Source organism: Ahaetulla prasina, chromosome 12 (assembly GCF_028640845.1).
Source record: "Ahaetulla prasina isolate Xishuangbanna chromosome 12, ASM2864084v1, whole genome shotgun sequence".
NCBI classification, from domain to species: domain Eukaryota; kingdom Metazoa; phylum Chordata; class Lepidosauria; order Squamata; family Colubridae; genus Ahaetulla; species Ahaetulla prasina.
Genome location: NC_080550.1, coordinates 29,631,820 through 29,658,181, shown reverse-complemented (window position 1 = coordinate 29,658,181; position 26,362 = coordinate 29,631,820). Strand labels below are relative to the sequence as shown.

Here is a 26,362-nt window from a genome sequence, read left to right as displayed (position 1 = left end):
CGTAAGTGTGAAAAATGGTCATAAGTCATTTTTTTCAGTCTCAACATAACTTGGAAAGGTCACTAAATGAATGGTTGTTAAGTCAAGGTCTACCTGTATAGGGATCTGTCCTTGCACATGACTTCCTTGTTCTATCTATCCCATGAAGACAAAACATCCTTCCTTCCAGGCCAAACTTAGGGGGAAAATAGAATGTCGCCAGTGCATAATATGGGATTGCAGTGCTCAGATGTCTTTTTTGGAATCTGGGTCCTTCGTTGGTCCAGAGTCTTCACAACCCACGTGATGTTGCTGATGACTGAGAAAATCCAGATGATTGTTTGGATGTTGAACGACACCGTAAAAAGCAATACCAAAGACAGATGACAGCTCCTGCATGAAAAGAGGGGGGAAAAAAGGAAGCAAAATATTTGCATACTGGAATATACTGGGGTGGAGTGAGGGGGAGGATGTCTATGACAATTTGCCACAACCAATTTGCCACAACCATCTCACCATGGCTAACTCGCCACAGCCAACTTGCCAAGGCCATCTCGCTGCAGGACAACTTACTGCTGGACAAGAGTTATTTTATTTATTTATTTATTTTATTAAATTTTTATACCGCCCTTCTCCCGAAGGACTCAGGGCGGTGTACAGCCAGAGTAAAATACAAAATATATACAATTAAAACGGATTTAAAATATAAAATTACTAAATGGCTCAGAATTAAAATGAATTTAAAATTTAAAATACTAATAAAACCCAATTTAAAATCAATCCATTTATTGCCAGTCCCGCTTGAATGAATAAATATGTTTTTAGCTCACGACGGAAGGTCCGAAGATCAGGCACTTGACGTAGACCAGGGGGGAGTTCATTCCAGAGCATCGATGCTCCCACAGAGAAGGCCCTACTCCTGGGGGCCGCCAGCCGACATTGTTTGGCGGACGGCACCCTGAGAAGTCCCTCTCTGTGAGAGCGTACGGGTCGATGGGAGGCATTCAAGGTTTTGGTAATGATCTTCAAAGCGCTCCATGGCATAGGGGTTACTTACGGGACCGTCTGCTGCCACCGAATGCCTCCCACCGACCCGTGCGCTCTCACAGAGAGGGACTCCTCAGGGTGCCGTCGGCCAGGCAGTACCGACTGGCGACGCCCAGGGGAAGGGCCTTTTCTGTGGGGGCTCCCACCCTCTGGAACGAGCTTCCCCCAGGACTTCGTCAACTTCCTGACCTTCGGACCTTCCGCCGCAAGCTTAAGACACATCTATTCATTTGCGCAGGACTGGACTAGGGTTTTAAATTTTTAATGACTAAATTTTAGCTTTGGTTTTAAATTGGGTTTTACTATTTATATCTGATTTTAAATATTTGGCCTTTATAATAAGTTTTTTAGTTGAATGTTTTATTTTGTATATTTCTGTGTTTTTATATGGCTGTACACCGCCCTGAGTCCTTAGGGAGATAGGGCGGTATAAAAATACGAATAAATAAATAAATAAATAAATAAATAAGGTAACAGCAGGTGGTCCCGTAAGTACCTGGGTCCTAAGCCATGGAGCGCTTTAAAGGTGGTGACCAAAATCTTGAAGCGCACCCGAAAGACCACAGGAAGCCAGTGCAGACTGCGGAGCAGTGGTGTTACGTGGGAGCCATGCTCCCATGCTCCCATTACTACTCGCGCAGCTGCATTCTGGACTAACTGCAGCCTCCAGGTGCACCTCAAGGGCAGCCCCATGTAGAGAGCATTGCAGTAATCCAGCCAAGACGTAACCAGAGCGTGAGTGACTGTGCATAAGGCATCCCAGTCAAGGAAGGGACGCAACTGGCGGACCAAGCGGACTTGGTAAAAGGCCCTCCTGGAGACGGCCGCCAGATGTTCATCAAAGGACAGCCGTCCATCCAGGAGGACGCCCAAGTTGCGAACCACCTCCTTTGGGGCCACTAACTCGCCCCCAACAGTCAGCTGAGGATGCAGCTGACTGTACTGGGGTGCCGGCATCCACAGCCACTCCATCTTGGCGGGATTGAGCTTGAGTCTGTTTCTCCCCATCCAGACCCGTACAGCTTCCAGGCACCGGGACAACACTTTGACCGCTTCATTGGGGTGGTCTGGGGTGGAAAAGTACAGCTGGGTATCATCCGCGTACAGATGATAACTCACCCCAAAACCACTGATGACCTCACCCAGTGGCTTCATATAGATGTTGAACAGGGTAGGCGAGAGAATCGACCCCTGAGGTACCCCACAAGTGAGGCACCGAGGACAACCTCTGCCCCTCTGTCAACACCGTCTGCAACCGGTCGGAGAGATAGGAGGAGAACCACCGATAAACGGTGCCTCCCACTCCCAATCCCTCCAACCGGCGCAGCAGGATACCATGGTCGATGGTATCAAAAGCCGCTGAGAGATCTAATAGGACCAGGGCAGAGGAACAACCCCTGTCCCTGGCCCTCCAGAGGTCATCCACCAATGCGACCAAAGCTGTCTCTGTGCTGTAACCGGGTCGGAAGCCAGACTGGAACGGGTCTAGATAGACAGCTTCCTCCAGGTATAGTTACACTATACCAAAGAATAGAATGATTAAAGAAAGGATGCAGAAGGAGGGGCAGAGTGAAATGTGAATGGCAAAAAACGTTTTTTAATTTATTTTAAATAATTAAATAGAATTGTTACGTTAAATTGTCCTGCAGAGAGTTGTTCATGATGAGTTGGCTGCAATGAGTTGGCCATGGCGAGTTGGCCATGATGAGTTGGCCATGTTAAGTTAGCCATGATGAGTTGGCTGCAACAAGTTGGCCATGGCAAGTTGTCCCATTGCTGGGCGGGGAAGTGTAGGGTCTCAACTATCTTACAAACCTTGGAGGCTGTTGAAGATTGTAAAGAGGAAGATCTGTGGAACTAAGAAGACCCCAAAGGGCACGAAGGCCAACATCCAGGTGGTCCCCAGGAGGAAGGTCATCCCAAGAACAGTTCCCACATCTTTGCAGGTGTGTTCCTTAGGCTGATGAAGAGGGCGAGCTCTGAGCTGTCTAAGCTTCTGCACCACCATCACTAAGATAACCATGTTGAAGAACACGGTGCCACCAATATAAACAATGGTGATATGCTTCAAGATGGAAGAGGTGATCCAGCATCTGGAGGAGAAGAAAACCAAAAATCAGAGGCTCCTTTATGTTTCAAAGAGAGACCAAGAAAGGTCTTGTGTCAATCCATCAGAAGCCAAGGTGTGATGGGCCAGGGCATGGCACAGAGATAACGCAAACAGCTGGCGGTTCAAAACACCCCTTTATTGCTCCAAATTTCCCCAAACGCTCCCAAGTTTCTGGCAAGTCCCAGAGCAGAGTGATAAAAAACCCTGACACAGACCTCAAGCAGCCTCTGGCTACAATTAGTCCAGTCCAGCGCTGTCAGCACCAAGGCTGCACAGCAATAAATCCAAATTTATTGGCAAATCAAAGAGTTCAGGAAGCTAAAGATCCAGGTAATTGGTCCAGAAGGTCAGAAGGAATGCAAGGACTCTTGGAAAGTTAAATGTCAGCGTGCAACACTTCAGGAACTCAGTGTTTGTTCCTGACAAATGCCCCTCCCCACAGCGTCTCCTTAAGCCTCATTCCCCAGGTTTGTCTTGTGAAGATGGGCATGGCACTCTTCTCCCAAGTAGCCTGCTCTATCTGCTCTGTTCATGTCTTCTCTCCACTCTCCGAGCCCTTGGATCAGGAGGGGGTGGTCTTTGCTCCTCGCATGAGCTCTGTCTCTCATGTTCATTCTGCCTCTGTTCCTCCCTGTCTACAAACTGTCTTAATCCTGAAAGTCCTGGGCCTTCCCCATTTTCTTCCAAAGACAACGAAGCCGCCCCCTCAACCTCTGTCGGCTCAGGTTCCAGCTAGTCTTCCCCCGCAGATTCAGGCTCTGACGAGGGCATTACACAAGTCACACAACATTTTCAATCTGCTCTCTGTGTTAACCAGAGCTCATGCAACAGAGACCAGATTGGAGATCCAGCCGTTCTGAGGCTGACCGGACACTAGTTAGGTCCTATAGTAGGACCTACCTAGTGGCATTGAGGGATGCGAAGCGTTCTTACATTTCCTCCCTCATTGCGTCGGCAGATAACCGCCCGGCCGCCCTGTTTCGGGTTACCCGCTCTCTCCTCCAACAGGAGGGGTGGGAGGACCCATTACAAGGGCGTGCTGAGGAGTTTAACGGTTATCTATACGATAAAATCGTTCAGCTTCGGGATGGATTGGATCAAAATTGGGTAGATCCAGGCGAGAGTTTCGAGACCCCTCTTGTTGAGACTGTTTGGGATGGTTTTGACCCTGTGACTCCCGAGGACATGGACAGGTTGCTGGGAAGGTTGAATGCCACCACATGTTTAGTGGACCCGTGTCATCTCATCCGGATCATCGCAATCTTGGTCCAAGCTATCCCGGAGCTTTTTATCGTATAGATAACCGCTAAACTCCTCGGCACGTCCCTGTAAGGGGTCGTCCCGTCGCCCCTGGTGTAGGAGGGAACGGGTCACCCGAAACAGGGCGGCCGGGCGGTTATCTGCCGACGCAATGAGGGAGGAAGCATAGGAACGCTTCGCCACCCTCAGTGCCACTAGGTAGGTCTTTGAAAAAGACCTAACTAGTGTCCGATCAGCTTCGGAACGGCTGGACCTCCAGACACTCTCTAGGCGTCTTCTCCGGCGTTTCATCTCTCTCAGCTCCTCAGAGAACCAAGGAGCTAATTGAGATCTGCGCCGGGTCAGAGGCCGCAAAGGCACGACACGGTCCAAAGCCCCAGCCGCGGCCTGTTCCCAGGCCGCCACTAGTTCTTCGGTCGTGCCGTGGGCAAGATCCTCAGGAAACGGCCCAAGCTCCGTCTGGAACCTCTCAGGGTCCATCAGGCGCCTGGGACGGAACCAACGCATTGGTTCCATCTCCCTGCGGCGGTGAGTAGCGGTCTGAAAGTCTAGGCGGAGGAGAAAATGATCTGACCATGACACCGGTATCGTCACTAAATCTCTTACTACCAGATCATTAAACCACTGTCCAGAGATATAAATCAGGTCCAGCGCGGATCCCCCCGTGTGAGTAGGGCCATCAGTTACTTGAATCAGGTCCAGGGCCGTCATGGAAGCCTGGAACTCCTGAACCACTGTTGACGACAAGCCGGCCGATGGCAAGTTGAAATCACCCATGACCAAAAGTCTGGGGATCTCAACACCCACCCCGGCAAGCACCTCCAGCAGCTCAGGCAGGGCTGTAGTCATGTAGCAAGGAGCCAGGTATGCGATCAACAGACCCATCTGATTCTTATGGCCCCACTTCACAAGAAGGGATTCACAGCCGGCTATCTGAGGAACAGTGGTCTCTCTCGGCTCCAGACCCTCTTTCATTACAACCGCCACCCCTCCACCCCTACCCTGGGCCCTCGGTTGATGGAATGCTCGGAAACCTGGAGGGCACAGTTCAACTAGGGGCACCCCCCCTTCTGCGCCCAACCAGGTCTCCGTAATGCCCATAAAGTCCATGGACTCCCCCTGAATAAGGTCACAAATCAGGGGGGCCTTATTAACCACGGACCGGGCATTACACAACATCAACTGGAGGCCTGGGCTCTGAGGATCCTGGCCGAACGGGGAAAGACTGGGGGGCCGGAGCACGTGATCGCTTTTAAACAGCGAGCACATGCTCCCAAAAAATGATACGGCCCCTTGCTTCCGCCATATCTGCCCCTCCCACTTACCGTACAGATGGAACCAACTTCCACATCTAGAACGTACCCCTCACCCCCCTCCCTCGGACCTGGTGAAAAAACGCCATGAACAAGTCCCGGGACTGGGCCTACCCTCCCCGACGGGTTCTTCCCCCCACCCGTCATTTCTCTCCCCCCCTTTAAAAAACCCTTATTAAAAAACCTATGTACAAAACCCCATAACTTTGAGGGACAGGAAGAAAAGCTCAACCAACAGGAGGGTGACATAAAAGAAATGTGAGTCTAAATGCCAGAACTGTAGTGTGAAAAAGCATGTCAGGCAAAATACAGGTAGTCCTCGACTTATGACCCCGATTGAGCCCGAAATGTCTATTGTTAAGTGAGACGTTAGTTACATGAGTTTTGTCCCATGTTACGACCTTTCTTGCCAGAGTTGTTAAGTGAATCTGGCTTCCCCATGAACTTGGTTTCTCAGAAGGTTGCAAAAGGGGATCAAAGGAGACTGCAAATGTCATAAATATGAACCACTTGCCGAGCATCTGAATTTTGATCACATGATCAGGGGGATGCTGGAAAGGTCGTAACTATGAAAAACAGTCATAGGTCACTTTTTTCAGTACCATTTTTACTTTGACTGGTTACTAACCAGGCTGTTGTAAGTCTAGGTCAGTCTCTTGTCTGAGATGCTATTGGTCCATGATGGCGAACCTATGGCCACAACTGTCACGCGGAGCAACCTCTGCTGGCACGTGAGCCAACGCCCAGGTCAGCTCCACCGCGCATGCCCACACTCTGGCGGTTGCCCACACCTCCGGCCAGCTGATTTTTGTGTGTCTGGTATGTGCACATGTGCAGGGGGTGGGTGGGTGTGACACCCCCCCCCCACATCCCATTTTTGGTTCCAGGAGGCTTCAGGGAGGCCCACTAGCATCAAAACGGGGGTTGCATGCACATGCGTGGGGGGAGTGCAGAGGGTCGTGTATGCATAGGTGGGGGCAGGGGGAGTGCAGGGGGTGCGCGACGCATGCACAGGGGTGGGGCCTGCGGAGGGCATTGTTACACACAAGCACTTGCTGTTCTCCTGCCTGAGCAGGGGGCTGGACTAGAAGACCTCCAAGGTCCCTTCCAACTGTATTACTATTACTATTACTATTACTAGTCTAGTCTAGTCTATGTCACTTTTATCAATGCTGTTGTAACTTCAAGCAGTCACTAAACAAATCTTGTAAGTCAGGAACTGTCTGTATAATATATAGGAGTTAAAACTACACAGCTGCTACTCACATGGGAGTCTGAGAGCCGGTTTGAATGTCCTGCTGACCATAAACGTTCTGCATGCTAAGGATGCTGGCCAGGATGATGACTCCAGGGAACCCTGCAGAATGAGAGAAGACACAGTGAGGGACTCCAAAGTAAGACTTTAGCAGGCATACACAGACAGGCCTCGACTTACATCCGTTCATTTAGTGATGGTTCGAAGTTACAACGTCACTGAAAAAAAGTAACTTCTTGTGACCGTTTTTCACATTTACGACCATTGAAGCATCCCCCCACCCCATGGTCACGACATTTATATTCAGACACTTGGCAACTGACTCATATTTATGACGGGGGCCGTGTCCCCAGATCACATGATCCCCTTGTGCAACCTTCTGAGAAGCAAAGTCAGTGGGGAAGCCAGAGATAAACCAGGTTATTAACTTAAGAACTGCAATGATTCACTTAACAAGAAATGTTATGGCAAGAAAAGTCATAAAATGAGGCAAAACACACTCCACAAATGTCTCCCTTAGCAACATAAATTTTGGGCTCAATTATGGCCGTGAGTTGAGGACTACCTGTACAATAGTTCCTCTACGTCAAATACCTGACCTTCGGACATTCCGTCGCGAACTGAAGACACATCTCTTTATTCGCGCGGGGCTGGCTTAAATTGGATTTTTAATGTGAAATTTTATTAATTTTTAAACGGGGTTTTTAGTTTACGGTAATTTTAATTTCAGGCTAATTTTAAATAAGTTTTTTAAATGGTATTTTAACCTGTATATTTGTATTGCTGGTTTTATCTTGCCTGTACACCGCCCTGAGTCCTTCGGGAGAAGGGCGGTATAAAAATCAAATAAAATAAAAAAATAAATAAATAATAAAGCAATTACATTTAGAAGATTCAGCCTCCATCCTGAAGACCTACATGTTGAAGGTGGCACCTTCTTTGGAAGTCTTTAATCCAGAAGACTCAATGGTGAGTGTCCAGATGGAAGGCAGGTTACTCTCAGGGGCCCTGTGTCTATCTTTCACCTGGTCTGGGGAACTTAAAGGAATCCCAATGTTTAAAGAATCTTCCCCCCTCTCTCTAATTGGAAAGAAATCTGCTTGCACCTTTTCCATGCAAGACATTTTATTCAAAGGCAGTAACAAGGGAGGTACTAATACCACTCTATAAACTTAGTAAGACCAGACCTAGAGTCCTGCGTCCAGTTTTGGTCACCACACTATAAAAAAGATGCTGAGACTCTAGAAAGAGTGCAGAGAAGAGCAACCAGGATGATGAGGGGACTGGAGGCTAAAACATACAATGAACGGTTGCAGGAACTGGGCCTGGCTAGTCTAGTGAAGAGAAGGACCAGGGGAGACAGGATAGCAGCCTTCCAATACTTGAGGGGCTGCCACAAAGAAGAGGGGATCAAGCTGTTCTCCAAGGCACCTGAAGGCCAGACAAGGAATAATGGATGGCAACTGATCGAGGAGAGATTCAACCTGGAAATAAGGAGAAATTTCCTGACAGTGAGAACCATCAACCCATGGAACAGAAGTTGCCTTCAGAAATTGTGGGAGCTTCATCCCTAGAAGCTTCCAAGAAGAGACTGGGCTGCCATCTGTCAGAAATGGTGTAGGGTCTCTTGCTTGGGCTGGGTGGGAGGGTGGACTAGATGACCTACAAGATCCCTTCCAAGTCTTATTCTGTTGTTATTATTCACTTTTATGCGCTACAGTCCACCATCAGATGTAACGGAGTGACTAACCTGATGTAGCATTTAAGTTTGGGTGAGATAGGGAGGGGAGGGAAGACTGACGACTGAAGGCCTGCTGGCCAGGGAATTCTGGGAGTTGAAATCCACAAATCTTAAACGTGTCAGAATTGGGAAACAAGTACGACCACAATTGAGCCCAACATTTCTGTTGTTAAGTGAGACATTTGCTAAATGAGTTTTACCCCATTTTACAATCTTTCTGGCCACAGTTAACTGTGAATCACTGCCGTGGTTAAGTTAGTAACACAGTTGTTAAGTGAATCTGGCTTATCCATTGACTTTGTTCATCTGGAGGTTAACAAAGGGGATCACGTGACCCTGGGACACCGCAACAGTAGTAGTGACCAGTTGCCAAGTGTCCAAATTTTGATCACATGACCTCAGGATGCTACAATGGTTGAAAGTGTGAAGAACGGTCGTAATTTTTTCAATGCTGTTGTAACTTTGAACCGTCACTAAATGAACTATTGCAAAACAAGGACTACCTGTATTTTAGAACAGGAATTTTCTAAACTTGGGAACTTTAAGACTAATGGACTTCAATTCTGGGAGTTGAAGTCCACAAGTCTTAAAGTTGCTAAGTTTGGAGATCTCAGCTTTGGAGAACAAGAACTCTGAATTTGTAGCAAGACTAGATCAGTTGCTAGAATAGAATAGAATAGAATAGAATAGAATAGAATAGAATAGAATAGAATAGAATAGAATAGAATAGAATAATAACTTTATTGTCACTTTGGATGTACACTAATCAGCATACATTAAAATGAAATTTCATTGCATACAGCTCTCAGAGGGTCACCACCTCCATTATGCACTACAATATGCTCTATACCTTCCCTACAGGGTTTGTGTTATGTGAAAACTGTAAGAGGGTGTGCTGTGGACACTGCTTTGTTATGTTCCTGGAAGTTAGGAAAGATAGGACAGACAGACAGACAGACAGACAGATAGATGAGAGAGAGAGAGAGAGAGAGATGAAAGATAGAAGTCAAACTATTGTCCTTGTTAATATCTCCTTTCTACTACTCAGATATGACTTCTTTCTCCCACTGCTCAGTGCAACTAATTTTTCAACCAGATGCACAAGCTGCATTTCTTGTTTTGGAAAGCAAACAAGAGACAAAGGAACTCATGATGTGTTTTTCCAATACAGGCAGTGTACAAATCCTTACCCCACCCCGCAGCACACAGCTTGAGCAGATAACGCCTTATGTAGGAGTTGTAGACTTTGATCACCAGCAGGTAGAGGTGGAAGCCCTCGATGGCCATCCAGGTCAAACTGCAGAGCAAGGAGTAGTGAAGGAAGGCAGCCAGGATCCTACACCACCACAGATGGACAACCAAAGTCTTGCTGATCAAGAATGACACGTTGAGAAAGAAAAGGGCGCCCAGAAGATTGATGTGGATCTTTGTGGTGGAATCGTGATAGAGCTTCCTACAAGGAGAAAGGGAAAGAAGATCATCTGGAGAGTTGGAGCTGGTAGGGTCCAGAAAGGAGAGAAATACTACAGGTAGTTCTTGACTTACAACCACAATTGAGCCCCAGATTTCCCCTGCTAAGCAAGACAGTTGTTAAGTGAGTTTTGCCCCATTTTATGACTTCTTGTTCTGACCCAACTCCCCAAACATGACAAACCCTCTGTAGTTGAAGCGATAATTCCTTTATTAGGAGTGCCAATAGCCCTGGCAGCCTAACAAGTCCGTCCGGCAGGGAGATGAATGGTTGTCTGCCACACCTATTCATCTCTTCTCCCTGCCTTTTATCCCCAGAGCTAGGGTGGGGCTTTGCTAGCAGCAGTCATTCTTCCTTCCTAAGGATCGGCCCATAAATTTCCACTGCTCTCCTCTCCTCTGCCTTCTGTACATCCATGCATGTCAGGCACTGGACCCAGCTGTTCCTCCTCTTCCTCATCAGCCACCTCCAGACCTGGGGGCTGTTGACTCTCCATCTGAGGGCTGACGGACGGCCCAGGCTCCAACCCTCTCTCTCTCTCTCTCTCTGCCAGCCCCATTCCCTCTTCCCCCTCTGAGCTCTCAGGTTGCCTTGATGCTGGCCCTGACTCCTGCACCTCCTCCTCATCCTCCAATTCGCCTGCTAGAGGGGTCGGCGGCTGACAGGCCACTGGCCTGTCTTACAGTTGGTAACTGTGGTAAGACAACTGTACAGTCTTACAGTTGTCTTACCACAGTTGTTAAGTGGATCACCGCACTTATTGGTAACCCGATTAAGTGAATCTGGTTTCCACATTGACTTTGCTTGTCAGAAGGTCGCAAAGGGGGATCACATCATCCAAGAACACTGCAACCGTCATAAATGTGAGTCAGTTGTCAAAGCACTTGAATGTAAATCATGTGACCATGAGGATGCTGAAACGGTCGTAAGTGTGAAAAACGGTCCTAAGTCACTTTTTCCAGTGCCGTTGTAACTTTGAACAGTCACTAAACAAACTGTTGTAAGTTGAGGACTACCTGTATTTTCATTTGTTTTCCTTTTCTAAATTAAATTACTTTAAATTATTTAAACAATTAGATGGTTGCCCATCTCAGTAAGATGACCCTGCGCAGCATCCAAGAAATTAAAGCCAAAACCAGACATGTCCTCATTTCTCTGTGTCCCACATTGTCCCTGTGCCTGGGAGAGTCTTTCTCTGACCCTGAAAGGATTCTGTGGTTACCTGGTGAAAAGGTATAAGAAGATGGTGATGAAACAAGCCGATGCTGAGATTCCACAGCCAATGTCACTGAGATAGGTCAAAGGGACCAGTAACTTTTCATCCAGAGACTCTGAAGACAGTTGCTGAAGAAGGGGAGAAAGAAGAAATTGCAAAGCCAATTACAAGGAAAGGGATGTCCATTTCTTACACAGGTAATAAACTCCTGTCCTCCACTGCAACCTCCATTATCCCCCATCAGCACAGACCACACTATCTGAGATTGATGAAACGTGACCTGGACCTGTCCAGGGAAGGAGCATCGTCAAAACGGAAGGATTCACTCAGGGGTGAAATGCTCCCAATTCGGACCGAATCGCTCAATCCGGTAAAGATGGTAGCAGGTGGTTCAGAGAACCGGTAGCAAAAATCCCTGCCCCCACATACCGCACGATCATCAGAGGTTGTTTTTTTTTTTACTTTTAAAAGCATTTTTTCTTCGGCTGAAAAAATGTTTTTAAAAATAACAAAAATGCCTCTGATGATCGTGTGGCTCAACTGGGATTGTCCAAACCCTTTCAAAGAATTTTTTCTATAACCTCTTCAGCCAAAGAGGTTGTAAAAAAAAAGCTTTTAAAGGCTTCCTAGCGATCCCAGCTGACCTGCCTGATCACCAGAACGTTTTTTAAAAAATGGGTTTTTTTCCCTCTGGCGATCCATTTAAAAGCATGTTTTCTACAAGCTCTTCGGCCGAAGAGGTTGTAGAAAAAATGCTTTTAAAAGTAAAAAAAAAAAAAGTTGACCACGCCCACCCAGTCACATTACCCCCCCCCACCAAACCACACACACAGAACCAGTAGTAAATTTTAATTTCACCCTTGAATTTGCTACCTTTAACAATTTGTTAGAACATAGAACAATAGAGTTTAAGCAGGGTTGAAATCCAGCAGATTCTGACAGGTTCTGAAGAACTGGTAGCGGAAATTTTGAGTAGTTCGGAGAACTGTCAAATGCCACCTCTGGCTGGCCCCACAGTAGGGTGGGAATGGAGATTTTGCAATATCCTTCCCCTGCCACACCCACCAAGCCACGCCCACAGAACCGGTAGTAAAAAAAATTGGATTTCACCACTGAGTTTAATCAATTAACCGAGTTGGAAGGGACCTTCTAGGTCATTTAGTCCAGCCCCCCACCAAAGCAGGAGACCCTACACCATTTCTGACAGGTGGCAGTCCAGTCTTTTCTTGAAAGCTTCCAGTGATGAAGCTCCCACAACTTCCAAAGGCAACTTCTGTTCCATTCATTGATTGTTCTCACTGTCAGAAAATTCCTCCTTATTTCTATTGCTTTGGAAAACAGGTTGACCCACTCCTCTCTGTGGCAGCCCCTCAAATATTGGAAGACTGCCATCATGTCTCCCCTAGTCCTTCTTTTCATTAAATTAGACATACCCAGTTCCTGCAACTGTTCTTCATATGCTTTAGCCTCCAGTCCCCTAATCATCTTGGTTGCTCTTCTCTTCACTTTTTCTAGAGTCTCAACATCTTTTTAATAGGATGGGACCAAAACTGGATGCAGGATTCTAGGTGTGGTCTTACTAAGTTGGAAAGGACCATGGAGGTCTTCTATTTCAACCTGCGGCTCAAGCAGGAGACTGTATATCATTTCAGACAAATGGTTGTCCAGTCTCTTCTTGAAAGCCTCAAGTGATGGAGCACCTACAGCTTCTGAAGCCAAGCTATTCTGTTGGCTGATTGGTCTAACCATTAGGAATTTTCTCCTTAGTTCTAAGTTGCTTCTCTCCTTGGTTAGTTTCCATCCATTTTTTCTTGTCTTGTCTTTTGGTGCTTTGGAAAATAGTTTTGTTTTTTGTTTTTTTTTATTTGCATTTATATCCCGCCCTTCTCCGAAGACTCAGGGCAGCTTACATTGTGTTAAGCAATAGTCTTAATCCATTTGTATATTATATACAAAGTCAGCTTTTATTGCCCCCAACAATCTGGGTCCTCATTTTACCTACCTTATAAAGGATGGAAGGGTGAGTCAACCTTGGGCCTGGTGGGACTTGAACCTGCAGTAATTGCAAGCAGCTGTGTTAATAACAGACTGCTTAGTCTGTTGAGCCACCAGAGACCCCACCAGACACCCCTCGTCTTTGTAGGAGGCCCTCAAATACTGGAACACTGCTACTTGTCTCCCCTGGTCCATCTTTTCATTAGTCAATGTGTTAATGTGCCAAGTGTTACGATATTGCAGCAGATACTCATGTTGTTGCACAGAGTGGACAACATGGTTCTCAAGTGCACCAATGCTCATCAGGTGTTGCTCCTGGGCCTACCAGACTCTCTGCTCAACTGAATAGTTTAAAAGGTTTTTAGATTAAAGCAGTGGTGAAGTCCAATTCTTTTTTTACTACCGGTTCTGTGGGCATGGCTTGGTGGGAGTGGTGTGGCTTGGTGGGCATGGCAGGGGAAGGATACTGTAAAATCTCCATTCCCTCTCCACTCCTGGGGCCAGCCATAATAGCTCAGGCTGTAAGGAGCCTGTTATTAGAACACAAAGCCTGCAATTACTGCAGGTTCAAGCCCGGCCCAAGGTTGACTCAGCCTTCCATCCTTTATAAGGTAGGTAAAATGAGGACCCAGATTGTTGGGGGGGCAATAAGTTGACTTTGTAAATATACAAATAGAATGAGACTATTGCCTTATACACTGTAAGCCACCCTGAGTCTTCGGAGAAGGGCGGGATATAAATGTAAATTTAAAAAAAAAAAAAGCCAGAAGTGGTATTTGCTGGTTCTCCATCCTACTCAAAATTTCCGCTGCCAGTTCTCCAAACTGCTCAAAATTTGCACTATCAGTTCTCCAGAACCTGCTGGATTTCACCCCTGGATTAAAGGTTATTTAGGATACAAATGTAATTTTCCAAAAGGCAATTGGACTTTACTGGGGGTTTTTTTCCTTGAAAACGTTTCACTTCTCATCCTAGATGCTTCTTCAGTTCAGTTTTTCAGAACTGAAGAAGCTTCTTGGGTGACAAGTGAAACATTTTCGAGGAAAAACCAAGAAAGTCTTGTTGCCTTTTGGAAAAGCACCTTTGGGACAACCATGTCCTGGATGATTGAGAATCTCCATAGACATTTAGGTTGTTGCTTTGCTACAAGGCAAAGCAACAACCTCTAGCATCTTCATGAGTTCTAGGAGTCTCCAAGAATCCACAAAGTTCTCTCTGGGATGGAAGAGAACATCCTAACCATTAGTGACCCTTCTAGGCAATGGTTATGCCTATGCACCCATCACAGGCTTTCCAAATCCTGGAGTTGCTCTATCACCCCAAAAAGACTCTTCTTACCTTAGACTGTTACTCTCAAGAAATAACTTCTCCATTGCCTTTCCTTGCGATTCAGTTTTATGCTAAGTAAAACTTGAACTGGGCATACTTTGTGCATCATTTTAAGTGATATTACAAGGTAGCTGCCAAAGCACCGTATGGAAAAAAGTTGAGGTTCTCTGGTCAGGAGAACTTCATTTTCATGGAAGGCCTTCAACAGAGCAAAGGTTGCATCCAAAGCATTCCAATTTTCCAGAATACCTTCTCAAGAAGGAGTTGATGCATCAGAGACCTGAAGCCCAACAGGCTTACCAGAAGAACAGCAAAATAGGTCAGATGGTAGCATTTGCAGAGAACCGTCTCCTGGCTGGCGTTGGTTTCACAGCCTTCTGTTCTCCATTCCCCCAGGTTGTCCTCTCCTGGAGACAAACAAGCACCCTCCTCAAGAAAAATAGCTACAGCTGCCTGTCTTGAGCTCTTTTTTTAAAGAATGCACAATACAGGTTGTCCTCAACTTACGGCCACAATTTAGCCCCAAATTTCTGTTGTTAAGTGAGTTTTGCTCCATCTTACGACATTTCTTGCCCCAGTTGTTAAGTGGTTCACTGAAGTTGTTAAGTTAGTGACGTGGTTGTTAAGTAAATCTGGTTTCCCCATTGATTTTGCTTGTCAGGTGGTCGCAAAAGGTGATCATGTGACCCTGGGACACTGCAACCATCATAAATAAGAGTCAGTTGCCTGAATTTTGATCAAGTGACCATGGGGATACTGCCACACTTGTAAGTGTGAAAAATGGCCATAAGTCACTTTTTTCAGTGCTGTTGTTAACTTTGGTCACTAAATAAACTGTATAGGCTCAACCAACATAGTAAATTGGGTATTTGTCTTTCAACAAGCTGTGAGATCATAATTTTAGCATATAGTTTTTGGGTTTTTTTAAATTTGCATTTATATCCCGCCCCTCTCCGAAGACTCAGGGCGGCTTACATTATGTCAAGCAATAGTCTTCATCCATTTGTATATTATATACAAAGTCAACTTATTGCCCCCAACAATCTGGGTCCTCATTTTACCTACCTTATAAAGGATGGAAGGCTGAGTCAACCATGGGCCTGGTGGGACTTGAACCTGCAGTAATTGCAAGCAGCTGCTGTTAATAACAGACTGTCTTAGCAGTCTGAGCCACCAGAGGCCCATAGTGAATGAATTAGATCCTCCCATCAAGATGGACTTGAATTTATGTCTTTGGGCATAACATTTTTGGTCAGCCCAGCCATTATGTTTTCTTAACCCAAGTTTAAGGCTAAGCTTGTTGTATGAACTCAACTGAAATGTCCCATAGGATAGATAGAGATAGAGATAGAGATAGAGATAGATGTCTAAATAAAAGATGCAGTGCAAAATGTATTGAAAACCAGCAGCATAATGATAACATTACAAGGATAAGCAAACATCATATAGAGCTAAGTACCTGCTTAGTTGAAAGAGATCTGTGTGTATTCTTCCACCTTTCCCAGATACAGAGATACACACCATGTGTATTAATCTGACATGGGTGGGGGGAGACCCATGTTAGTCTATGGTAGCCTAAAATCAGGAGGAATCTGTGCACACTTTTTCTAACAATGTATGCATTTCAAAAGACATAAATGTTTGCAAGTTACATCTTACCTCATTATGAATCATTCCATGCATTTGTCAAAGTAAGCTACACCTCATAACAATATATGCTTTTTTTAATAAAATATGTTAGTTGGAAAAGGTGTGATCGGACTCCTTCATGTCAGTTCTTCCTCAGAAAGGTATTACCCAACTATGGATTCCAAGTTCCAGAATTACAGAGTCATAGAGTGGGAAGGCTTCTAGTCGAATCCCCTGCTCAAGCAAGGAGACCCTATTCTTCCAGTTGGCCAAGTGAGCGTAGAAGTAGGGATAGGAGAGATGGAATGTGGTCACTATAAAAGCAAAAAGGAGGCAGGAAAAGTAGACAAAAATAATTACAATGTAGAGTCGTTGGTGCTCTCTGAGCTTGGTTTACATTTTGACATTACCTGTTCCTTCCTCCCAAAATACGCAGGTCTTGTTGAAATTATCCTAGAATGGTTGAGAGAGAAAACAAGAGAAATGTTGATGATCAGCAGTGGGTTGGACTAGAAGACCTCCAAAGTCCCTTTCAACTCCATTATTCTATATCTCAAAGTCCCGACTGACAATCCCAACTAAAGCAAACACACTCAAGATCTGCCAATGTCTCAGTGCAAAACCTTATTGAGCACATCATTTTGATACTATTGAAGGCAAAACCATCTCTGTTATGCCAGGACACAGCGGAAGCTTTGTGTTTGTGGTTCATGGCCCTCACCCTGCCAGATCCCACCGTTATCCATACTGCCCTTCTCCTGCAGAATCTTTGTGTAGAGGGGGCTGATAGAGAGACAGCTCAATAGAACAGAATGGTTGAGTTGGGCACCTAATTCCTGCCTAAAGAGCACAGACTTGGGCCTCTGGTGGCTCAACAGACAAAGTCTGTATGTTATTAACACAGCTGCTTGCAATTACTGCAAGTTCAAGTCCCACCAGGCCCAAGGTTGACTCAGCCTTCCATCCTTTATAAGGTAGGTAAAATGAGGACCCAGATTGTTAGGGGCAATAAAAGTTGACTTTGTATATAATATACAAATGGATGAAGACTATTGCTTAGCACGTTGTAAGATGCCCTAAGTCTTCGGAGAAGGGCGGGATATAAATTCAAATTTAAAAAAAAGACTAGAGACTCTAGATAAGCAATCTATCCATGTAGACTAGTAATTTGTTTACAAATAGGACAGTATCCAAATTTGAAAAGAATACCATGAAAGATGGCTGCAAAACAAGTATTGCACTGAACTAAGCCGGACAAGCTATTCTCTAAAGCACCAGAGGGCAGGACAAGGAGAAATGGGTGGAAACTAATCAAGGTGAGAAGCAACTTAGAACTAAGGAGAAATTTCCTGACAGTTAGAACAATTAATCAGTGGTGCAATTTGCCTCCAGAAGTTATAAATGCTCCAACACTAGAAGTTTGTAAGTTTGTAAGAAGACATTGGTAACCATTGTCTGAAATGGTAAAGGGTTTCCTGCCTAAGCAGGGGGCTGGACTAGAAGACCTGTTATTCTATTCTAATCCAGCACTACCTGTATCAGACAATCAAACAGTAAATTGATCCATCAACTGCATAAATACTGATCTTGTGGCTGTTCAAAATAGCTGAAGATTAGGTCTCATGCAATGAAGTCTTCTTGAACATGACTTACAATCTGCTCTCTTTTGGGAACTTTCATTCTCCCAGAGTGCTAAGACCTATGAAGGGATGAAGCCCATGGCAGCATCAGTACTCACCAATGAATGATTATGCCAAAAGCTGATTTCCACAGGTTCAGGGAGGTTGGTGACATTCATGTTCCCAAGACTGATTCCTATGATGTCATCATTCAGCAAGGAGCTCTTTTGTCTATCCTGAAAGACAAGGAAGAGAAATGCATTAAACCAAATTAAAATAGAATGGGGACATTTAGGGTTCAAGGGACATGGTGGCTTAATGGCTAAGACAATTAAAAGGTCGGAAGTTCAGCGGTTCAAATCCCTAATGCTGCGTAACAGGGTGAGCTCCTGTTACTTGTCCCAGCTTCTGCCAACCTAGCAGTTTGAAAGCATGTAAAAAATGCAAGTAGAAAAATAGGGACCACCTTTGGTGGGAAGGGAACAGCATTCCATGCGCCTTTGGTGTTTAATCATGACGGCCACATGACCACAGAGACGGCTTCGGACAGTGGTGGCTCTTCGGATTTGAAATAGAGATGAGCACCGCTCCCTAGAGTTGGGAACGACTAGCACATACGTGCAAGGGGAACCTTTACCTTTTTACATAACACCACTAATCAATCCATCAAAGCCTTATTCAGTCATAGACCAACATAAACAGCTGCTGAATTCTTTCTTGAAGGTTATTTCTATATCAGGGGTGGAATGCTCCCGATTTGGAGCATTGATCTGGTAGCAATGGCGGCAGGTGGTTTGGAGAACCGGTAGCAAAAATCCCTGCCACACACCCCACCCATGCCCAGCTCAGCTGTGCGATCATCAGAGGTTGTTTTTTTACTTTTAGAAGCATTTTTTCTTTAGCCGAAAAAATGCTTTTAAAAGTTAAAAAAAAAGTCTCTGATGATCGCACGGCTTAGCTGCAATCGTCAGAACCTTTTAAAAGCGTTTTTTCTACAACCTCAGCCGAAGAGGTTGTTAAAAATGTTTTTAAAAGATTCTGACGATCAGGCAACTCAGCTGGGATTGTCAGAACCCTTTAAAAACATTTTTACAACCTCTTCGGCTGCGGCCACCCAGTCATATTAACCCCCCGCCAAGCAGCACCCACAGAACCAGTAGTAAAAAATTTTACATTTCACCACTGCTCTATATCCCTACAACGGCATTCATGCATTTTGAAGCCTTTTGTATAAACTCAAGAGCATCATCAATTTCTGCCAAAATGGAGTGAGGAAGCTGCCTCTTGGATATTTTCTGTCTCCAAACCTGGGAAACTTCAGATTATTGATGATTGGCATTCTATGGCAAATCCCCACCTCTGTCACCTCCTGCAAGTTGCAGCGATGGCCTACCTGAAAGAGGCAAGAAGCTTTCAGGTAAATGCAGATAAGCCTTATCTCCTTTGCCGGGGTCATTGTGACATTCTCCAAGAACCTTTTTGGAAAATACATGGAATGCCGGCTCTGTCTCGAAGCATCATACTCCTGCAATGAATGAATGAACAGACATTTATGCAAATTATCATCAACGATGCTGCCTCCAGTATATTAGACTTTCCCCTTTGCATCCCCAATTCACAAGTTTTAAAACTCTGCGTCTGCAATTCCATCATGCCTGGATAAGAATGAAATTAGGTTGGGTCACTAGGAAGGTAACAGCCACTATTGGTTATTATGATGAGCTGTGGTGGCGCATTGGTTAGAGTGCAGTCCTGCAGGCTACTTCTGCTGACTACCGGCTGCTTGCGATTTGGCAGTTCGAATCTCACCAGACTGAAGATTAACTCAGCCTTCCGTCCTTCCAAGGTCGGTAAAATGAGGACCCAGATTGTTGGAGGCAAGAGGCTGACTCTGTGAACCACTTAGAGAGGTCTGTAAAGCACTGTGAAGCGGTATATAAGTCTAAGTGTTATTGCTATTTTAGCATGCTGTGGGGGAACCTGTCTTTCATGATAATTAATCACATTAATGTTAATCACATTAGTGATAATAGTTTTATGTGGATGTAGTAGCATGCTATTTAGACACATAATAGTGTAGGATTAAGCATTTTGTGTGAATCCAGGCTGTATGTGTGAACAAAAACAGGGTAATTCAGAGGAGAAGTATATAGGCTAGCACTAAACATCCTTCCTCCACCCCACTTCTCTATTCAGGATGGATCAAATAACTAAACCACTGTTTCTGAATCTTGACAATGTTTAAGCTGGGTAGACTTCAACTCCTAGAATTCAGGCAGTAGGCTGCCTGCGGAATTCTGGCAATTGAAGTCCACACATCTACAAGTTGTCCAAATTAGGAAACACAGAATTAGACAGATAGTGTGGAAAAGGAAAAAAAAATACTTACTAAAAATTCCTCATTGTTGATATTTAACCCTTTAAATTTTGTGTATATTAATGTTTGAATATTAGGGTGAGCAGTTATGAGATTGTCATTCTGTAAATGGACTTTCAGCAAGGTCTTCTCCAAGTTCTTTAGGACTCTATAAAAACAAACAAAGTAGAAACCATAGGCCTTATAAATGGAATATACTCTGGTGCAACTCAATAGTCAGTCTTCCGATTAAATAATTTATAACGTGAATTTAACATAAACCTAGAGATGATCCAACATGTCATCAGCTAGAAAAAATAAGCATCTCTTTTATTTTATTGCTCTACAGCAGTGTTTCTCAAACTTGGCAAGTTGAAGATGCTGGCTGGCAAATTCTGTGAGTTGGTCCATATTTCTTAAAGTCACCAAGGTTAAAACTGCACTGGACTAAATACTTGTTTTCTCTGTGTAGGTTAAATTTCTTCTATGGTTTCCATTAAAAATGTTTTCTAGAACATCTAAATTCCCTCACAAATATCCCCAAAAGTCCTTCTTTTCCTCTGATAAATATTCAGAAATTATATATTCATACATTTAGATTTCTTCATGCATTCAGACTTTGAAAGGCTGCTTAACAATCAGAACCCGGAAATCTGATATATTTAGAATGCATGGTAGGAAGTGCTGCATTAAGCTGAAATTAAATATAGACATAACATGCTGTCGACAGTTAGAGACCAGAATTTATGACAGCTCCACTTGGATATACCAGCAATTCAGTATTTATTAGTTCAATCAATCAGAATAGAACTGGAAGGGACCTTGGAGGACTTCTAGTCCAACCCCCTGCTCAAGCAGGAGACCCTATACAATTTCAGACTGTTTGCAATGCAGAGCTACAACCCTTTCATTTCCTAGCTGTGTGTTTTCTGGTTGTTATGATTCCCGCCTTGCTTTGGATTTGCCACTGTGCCTTGACTTTGGATGGTGCCTTGTGAACTCTGAACTTTGGTCGCCTTGTGAATCGTCTTGTGTTGTGGATTTAATTGTGTCTGGTGGATTTATCTTGTTTGAGAAACTTCCAAGTGCCTTATGGACTCTTTGGCCATTGGTCTGTAGATTAGCATAGGTCTGCTTGTGGCTGGACTTAATTGGGACAGTTTTCGGGTTTTGGTGAAGGGAATTGCTGGGGAATATTAATAAGCCCACCAAACCATGGTTACATGTAATTGTGAATGAGTGGGACAACACAGGATCCTTTATACAATTGCAGATTTTTCAGGTGGCTTCCTTGAATCTACTGTATATTGTTGTTAGTTGCAAAGTCATGTCCGACCCATCGCGACCCCATGGACAATTTTCCTCCAGGCCTTCCTGTCTTCTACCATCCTCTGGAGTCCATTTAAACTCATGCCGACTGCTTCAGTGACTCCATCCAGCCACCTCGTTCTCTGTCGTCCCATTCTTCTTTTGCCCTCAATCGTTCCCAGCATTCGGCTCTTCTCCAGGGAGTCCTTCCTTCTCATTAGGTGGCCAAAGTATTTGAGTTTCACTTTCAGGATCTGGCCTTCTAAAACTAAAACTAAAATCTTACGGCATCTCCAGATCCCTCCATAATTGGATAACAACGTTCCTGTCAAACAGACAACAAGTGGTCAAAATAGGCAGTGCCCTATCAAATCCTGTTCCTGTCAATAGCGGCGTTCCCCAAGGCAGCGTTCTTGGACTAGCACTCTTCATATTATACATTAATGATCTCTGTGACCATATTAAAAGTAATTGTGTTCTTTTCGCTGATGATATCAAAATATTTAACACCACCAACAATACTACTACCCTTCAAAAAGACCTTGTCTTTGTATCCGATTGGTCAAAAATTTGGCAACTCCAAATCTCAACCAGCAAACGCTCTGTCTTACACATTGGAAAAAAGAATCAGAACACTAAATACAAACTCGATGCACATTACCTTACAGATGACCCCCACCCTGTCAAAGACCTTGGAGTTTTCATATCAAATGATCTACGTGCCAAAGCCCACTGCAACTACATGGCAAAAAAGGCTTTCAGAGTTGTAAACTTAGTCTTGCATAGCTTCTTCTCCAGAAACATTACACTACTAACCAGAGCATATAAAACATTTGCTAGACCAATTCTTTTTTTTTTATTATTATTATTATTATTTACATTCAGCTATTCTCTTTTACTTTTTTTTTAATAAAAAAGTTTTATTTTCATTTTCCAACAGCCTATTCAATATACAGTCTCTTATTCAACATTAGTCATTAACTTTCATTTGTTACTTATTCGAACCTGCCCAGCTACCACTTCCTTCCTTAACAAACCTTTCCTCCTCCCTTCTCTACTTTCTTCTACTTTCTTCATCCTTCCTCTCCTTCGCTTTTCTACTTCCTCTCCTCCTTCCCTACTCTTCTCTTCCACCCTTTCTAACCCCCTCTCTTTCCCCTTTCTTCTTCCTCTCCTTTCCCCCTCTTCTACCTCTCTCTTTCCTACCTACTTTCTTCCTTCACTCTCTCCTCTCCCTTTCCATTCCCTTCTGAAATGGCAGCTGAGCAGCCCCGATTTCATTTCAAATTATTTCTATTTCTTAATTACATATCTTCAATCATTCCTTTACATTGATCCTTCATTTCCCCTCTCCCCTTCCCTCCTCCCCTCCACCTCGAGACTTCCCAGAACAAAGTACAGGGTATAAAATTAACAATCATAAATTAAAATACAACATAAGTCATAATCCATAGTCACTCCTCTCTCTAAGACCTTAACTCCCTTTCCAGAAACAAAAAAGTACATTCTTCTTCCAGTCCATTATATATCAGTCCATTTCACTCCTAAAATCTTCAGAATCTTCCAATTAAATTAGTATTTCCAGTTCATCAATAAAATACATAGTTTTTAATATCCAATCTTCATCGATTAACACCAAATATATATCAATCCATTCCACTCCTGAAGTCTTCAGAATCTTATAGTTTTTAATATCCAATCTTCATCGATCAAGACCAAGACGATATTCCCTTCCAGTATTCATCAGAAATTCTTTTATAATATACCTTTCTTCCTTAAACAGACCAATTCTTGAATACAGCTCATCTGTCTGGAACCCATACCTCATTTTGGACATTAATACAATTGAGCGCGTCCAAAATTATTTTACAAGAGTTCTCCACTCCTCTGAATACAACAAAAAACCTTATGCCACCAGGCTAGAAATACTGGGTTTAGAAAATTTAGAACTCCGCCGCCTTCGATATGACCTGAGTTTAACTCATAGAATAATCTGTTACAATGTCCTTCCTGTTGAAGACTACTTCAGCTTCAATCGCAACATTACACGAGCACACAATAGAGTTAAGCTTAATGTGACCCGTTCCAATCTTGACTGCAGAAAATATGACTTCAGTAACAGAGTTGTTAATGCCTGGAATGTACTACCTGACTCTGTGGTCTCTTCCCAAAATCCCCAAAGCTTTAACCAAAGACTATCTACTATTGACCTCACCCCATTCCTAAGAGGTCTCTAAGGGCATGCATAAGAGCACCAACGTGCCTACCGTTCCTGTCCCAATGTCCCCTTCGATTGTATCCAATTCGTATAGTTTTTTTTATATATGCTTATATATATGCTTATATATCGTATAGTTATTTCATTTTTATGCTTACATATACTGTTGTGACAAATAAATAAATAAATAAATAAATAAATAAATAGCAGTCAGGGTTGATCTCCTCTAGGACTGACCGGTTGGATCGCCTTGCAGTCTCAGGGACTCGCAGAAGTCTTCTCCATCACCAGAGTTCAAAGGCCTCAATTCTTTGGCGCTCAGCCTTTCTTATGGTCCAACTTTCACAGCCATACATTGCAATACTGTATATAGACTGGTCGAAAGGCAAACTTCTTCCCCCCATTTTTTATAACATAAAAATGCAAATAATAAGAACCTACTTCCTTGTCCCATTGGAAGCGCATCCTGAGTCTATGTGCCCTTCATAGTCCTCCATAGCTGCAGCCACATCTTCTCTTTGGACTACAGTGGGCGCTAAACACCAGGGGCAGCACAGAACGTGTGAAAGAAGAAGTAACCGAAAGGAGAAAGAAAGAGTCCTCATTAGCATCACAACATCAGCATGAACAGAAAGTTTGAACATCTGGACAGGAACAGAACTGGTGGTAATCTCTATATGTAATCATTTCCTGATTCTGTTCTATATTTATATTCTCTATTGTATGTCTAGGACTTGCCCATATAGGAACCTTATAATTTAGTTTATAAGAGTATTTTTTCCAAACACGCAGAAAAGCAGTTCTTAGCACATGATTTTTAAAGGCCTTATCCACTTTTTTGTTAAAAAACTAGATATGCATGCCATCCATATAACAAATCATAACCTTCTATATTCAAAATTCTTTCCTCTGTTAAATTAAACCAATCACTTATTGCAGAGAGAGCAGCTGCTTCATAGTATAATTTAAAATTGGGCATTTTTAAACCTCCCCTTTCCCGAGAATCTTGAATTATTTTCATTTTAACCCTAGCTTTTTTACCTTCCCATATAAATTTATTAATTCCCTTCTGCCATTCCTCAAGATTCTTATCTTTCTTAATTATTGGTATCATTTGAAAGAGGAATAAAAATCTAGGTAAAACATTCATTTTAATAGCAGCAATTCTCCCCAGCAAAGATAATTGCAATTTTTCCAAACAATCAACTCCTTCTGAACTTTTGCCATAAAACCTCATAGTTATTCTTATACAATTTCACATTTGACGATGTAATATAAACCCTAAGTACTTAACCTTCTTTACAATTTCAAATCCTGTTATTTCCTCTAGTTTTTCTTTCTGTTGTCTGGCCATATTTTTATTATCACTTTTGTCTTTTTCTGATTTACCTTAAACCCTGAAACCTTCCCATATTGATCAATTATTTCCAACAAAGATTTACTAGAATTTATAGGGTTTGTTAAAGTAAACACCAGGTCATCTGCAAAAGCTCTTAGCTTATATTCATGTTGTCTAACTCTAATTCCCTCTATCTCCTTTACTTCTCGTATTTTATCCAATAATGGTTCTAGAGTTAAAATAAACAATAATGGTGATAAAGGACATCCCTGTCTTGTTCCTTTCGCAATCTTAAAAGGTTCTGTTAAGCTACCATTGATTATAATCTGTGCTGTTTGCTCTCCATAAATTGCCCTAATTATTCTTATAAAACCATCTCCAAATTGCATCTTTTCTATTAATTTAAATAAAAAATCCCAATGCAATCGATCAAAAGCTTTCTCTGCATCGAGAAAGATAAATGCTGCTGGAATAAAATTTTTCTTTTCTAGATACTCCAGTAAATTAACAATCTGCCTAACATTATTCTTCATCTGTCTCCCTTTTATAAATCCAGATTGATCATTATGAATTCTTCGCTGCAGAATCAACATTAATCTATTAACTATTATTTTAACAAAAATCTTATAATCATTATTTAAAAGTGAAATTGGTCTATAATTCCCAGGTTTAGAACAATCCTGTTCCTCTTTTGGTATCAATGAAATAAAAGTGGTTCTCCATGAGGGGGGATAGAACTGGTGGTAATCTCCAAGTGAGATTAAAGGCCTTCAAAGCTGACCCAAAGGGGCTTTTTCAAGAGGCAACTGGACTTTCTGGTTTTTCTTTGAAGACGTTTCGCTTCTGATGCAAGAATCTTCTTCAACTTTTCATTCCCCACCATCCAGCCAGAACTGAAGAAGCTTCTTGGATGAGAAGTGAAACGTCTTCAAACAAAACCCAAAAAGTCTAGTTGCCTCTTGAAAAAGCCGCTTGATTTGGATGACTGAGAACCTCCACAGACTTCCAAAGCTGAGTTCATCCCTCTGTGTGAAGCTTCCTTGACTGGACATTTACCAAATCTGTTGGGAGTGCTATTTGCAGAAAGCCTTCCTTGGCTGGAGATTACAGGTAGTCCTTGACTTATAAAACCACAGCTGGGACGGGAACTTCCATTGCTATGTGATGTGGTTGTTCA

The 26,362-nt window shown here is 43.5% G+C and overlaps 1 protein-coding gene across 1 annotated transcript in view; it reads right to left on the bottom strand.

Moving 5' to 3' along the window:
- Nucleotides 1-234: 234 nt before the first annotated feature.
- ADGRG5 (adhesion G protein-coupled receptor G5) overlaps nt 235-26,362 on the bottom strand; it is a 46,973-nt gene continuing 20,845 nt past the window's right edge. Inside the window, exons 4-14 of the mRNA XM_058155597.1 lie at nt 24,288-24,381; nt 20,354-20,489; nt 19,358-19,489; nt 18,084-18,200; nt 16,756-16,798; nt 15,017-15,123; nt 11,399-11,520; nt 9,896-10,158; nt 6,976-7,066; nt 2,842-3,119; nt 235-372 (exon numbers count right to left, since the gene is read on the bottom strand). Coding sequence (XP_058011580.1) covers nt 272-372; nt 2,842-3,119; nt 6,976-7,066; nt 9,896-10,158; nt 11,399-11,520; nt 15,017-15,123; nt 16,756-16,798; nt 18,084-18,200; nt 19,358-19,489; nt 20,354-20,489; nt 24,288-24,381 — 1,484 coding nt within the window. The 3' untranslated portion in view covers nt 235-271. The remainder of the gene's footprint in view (nt 373-2,841; nt 3,120-6,975; nt 7,067-9,895; nt 10,159-11,398; nt 11,521-15,016; nt 15,124-16,755; nt 16,799-18,083; nt 18,201-19,357; nt 19,490-20,353; nt 20,490-24,287; nt 24,382-26,362) is intronic.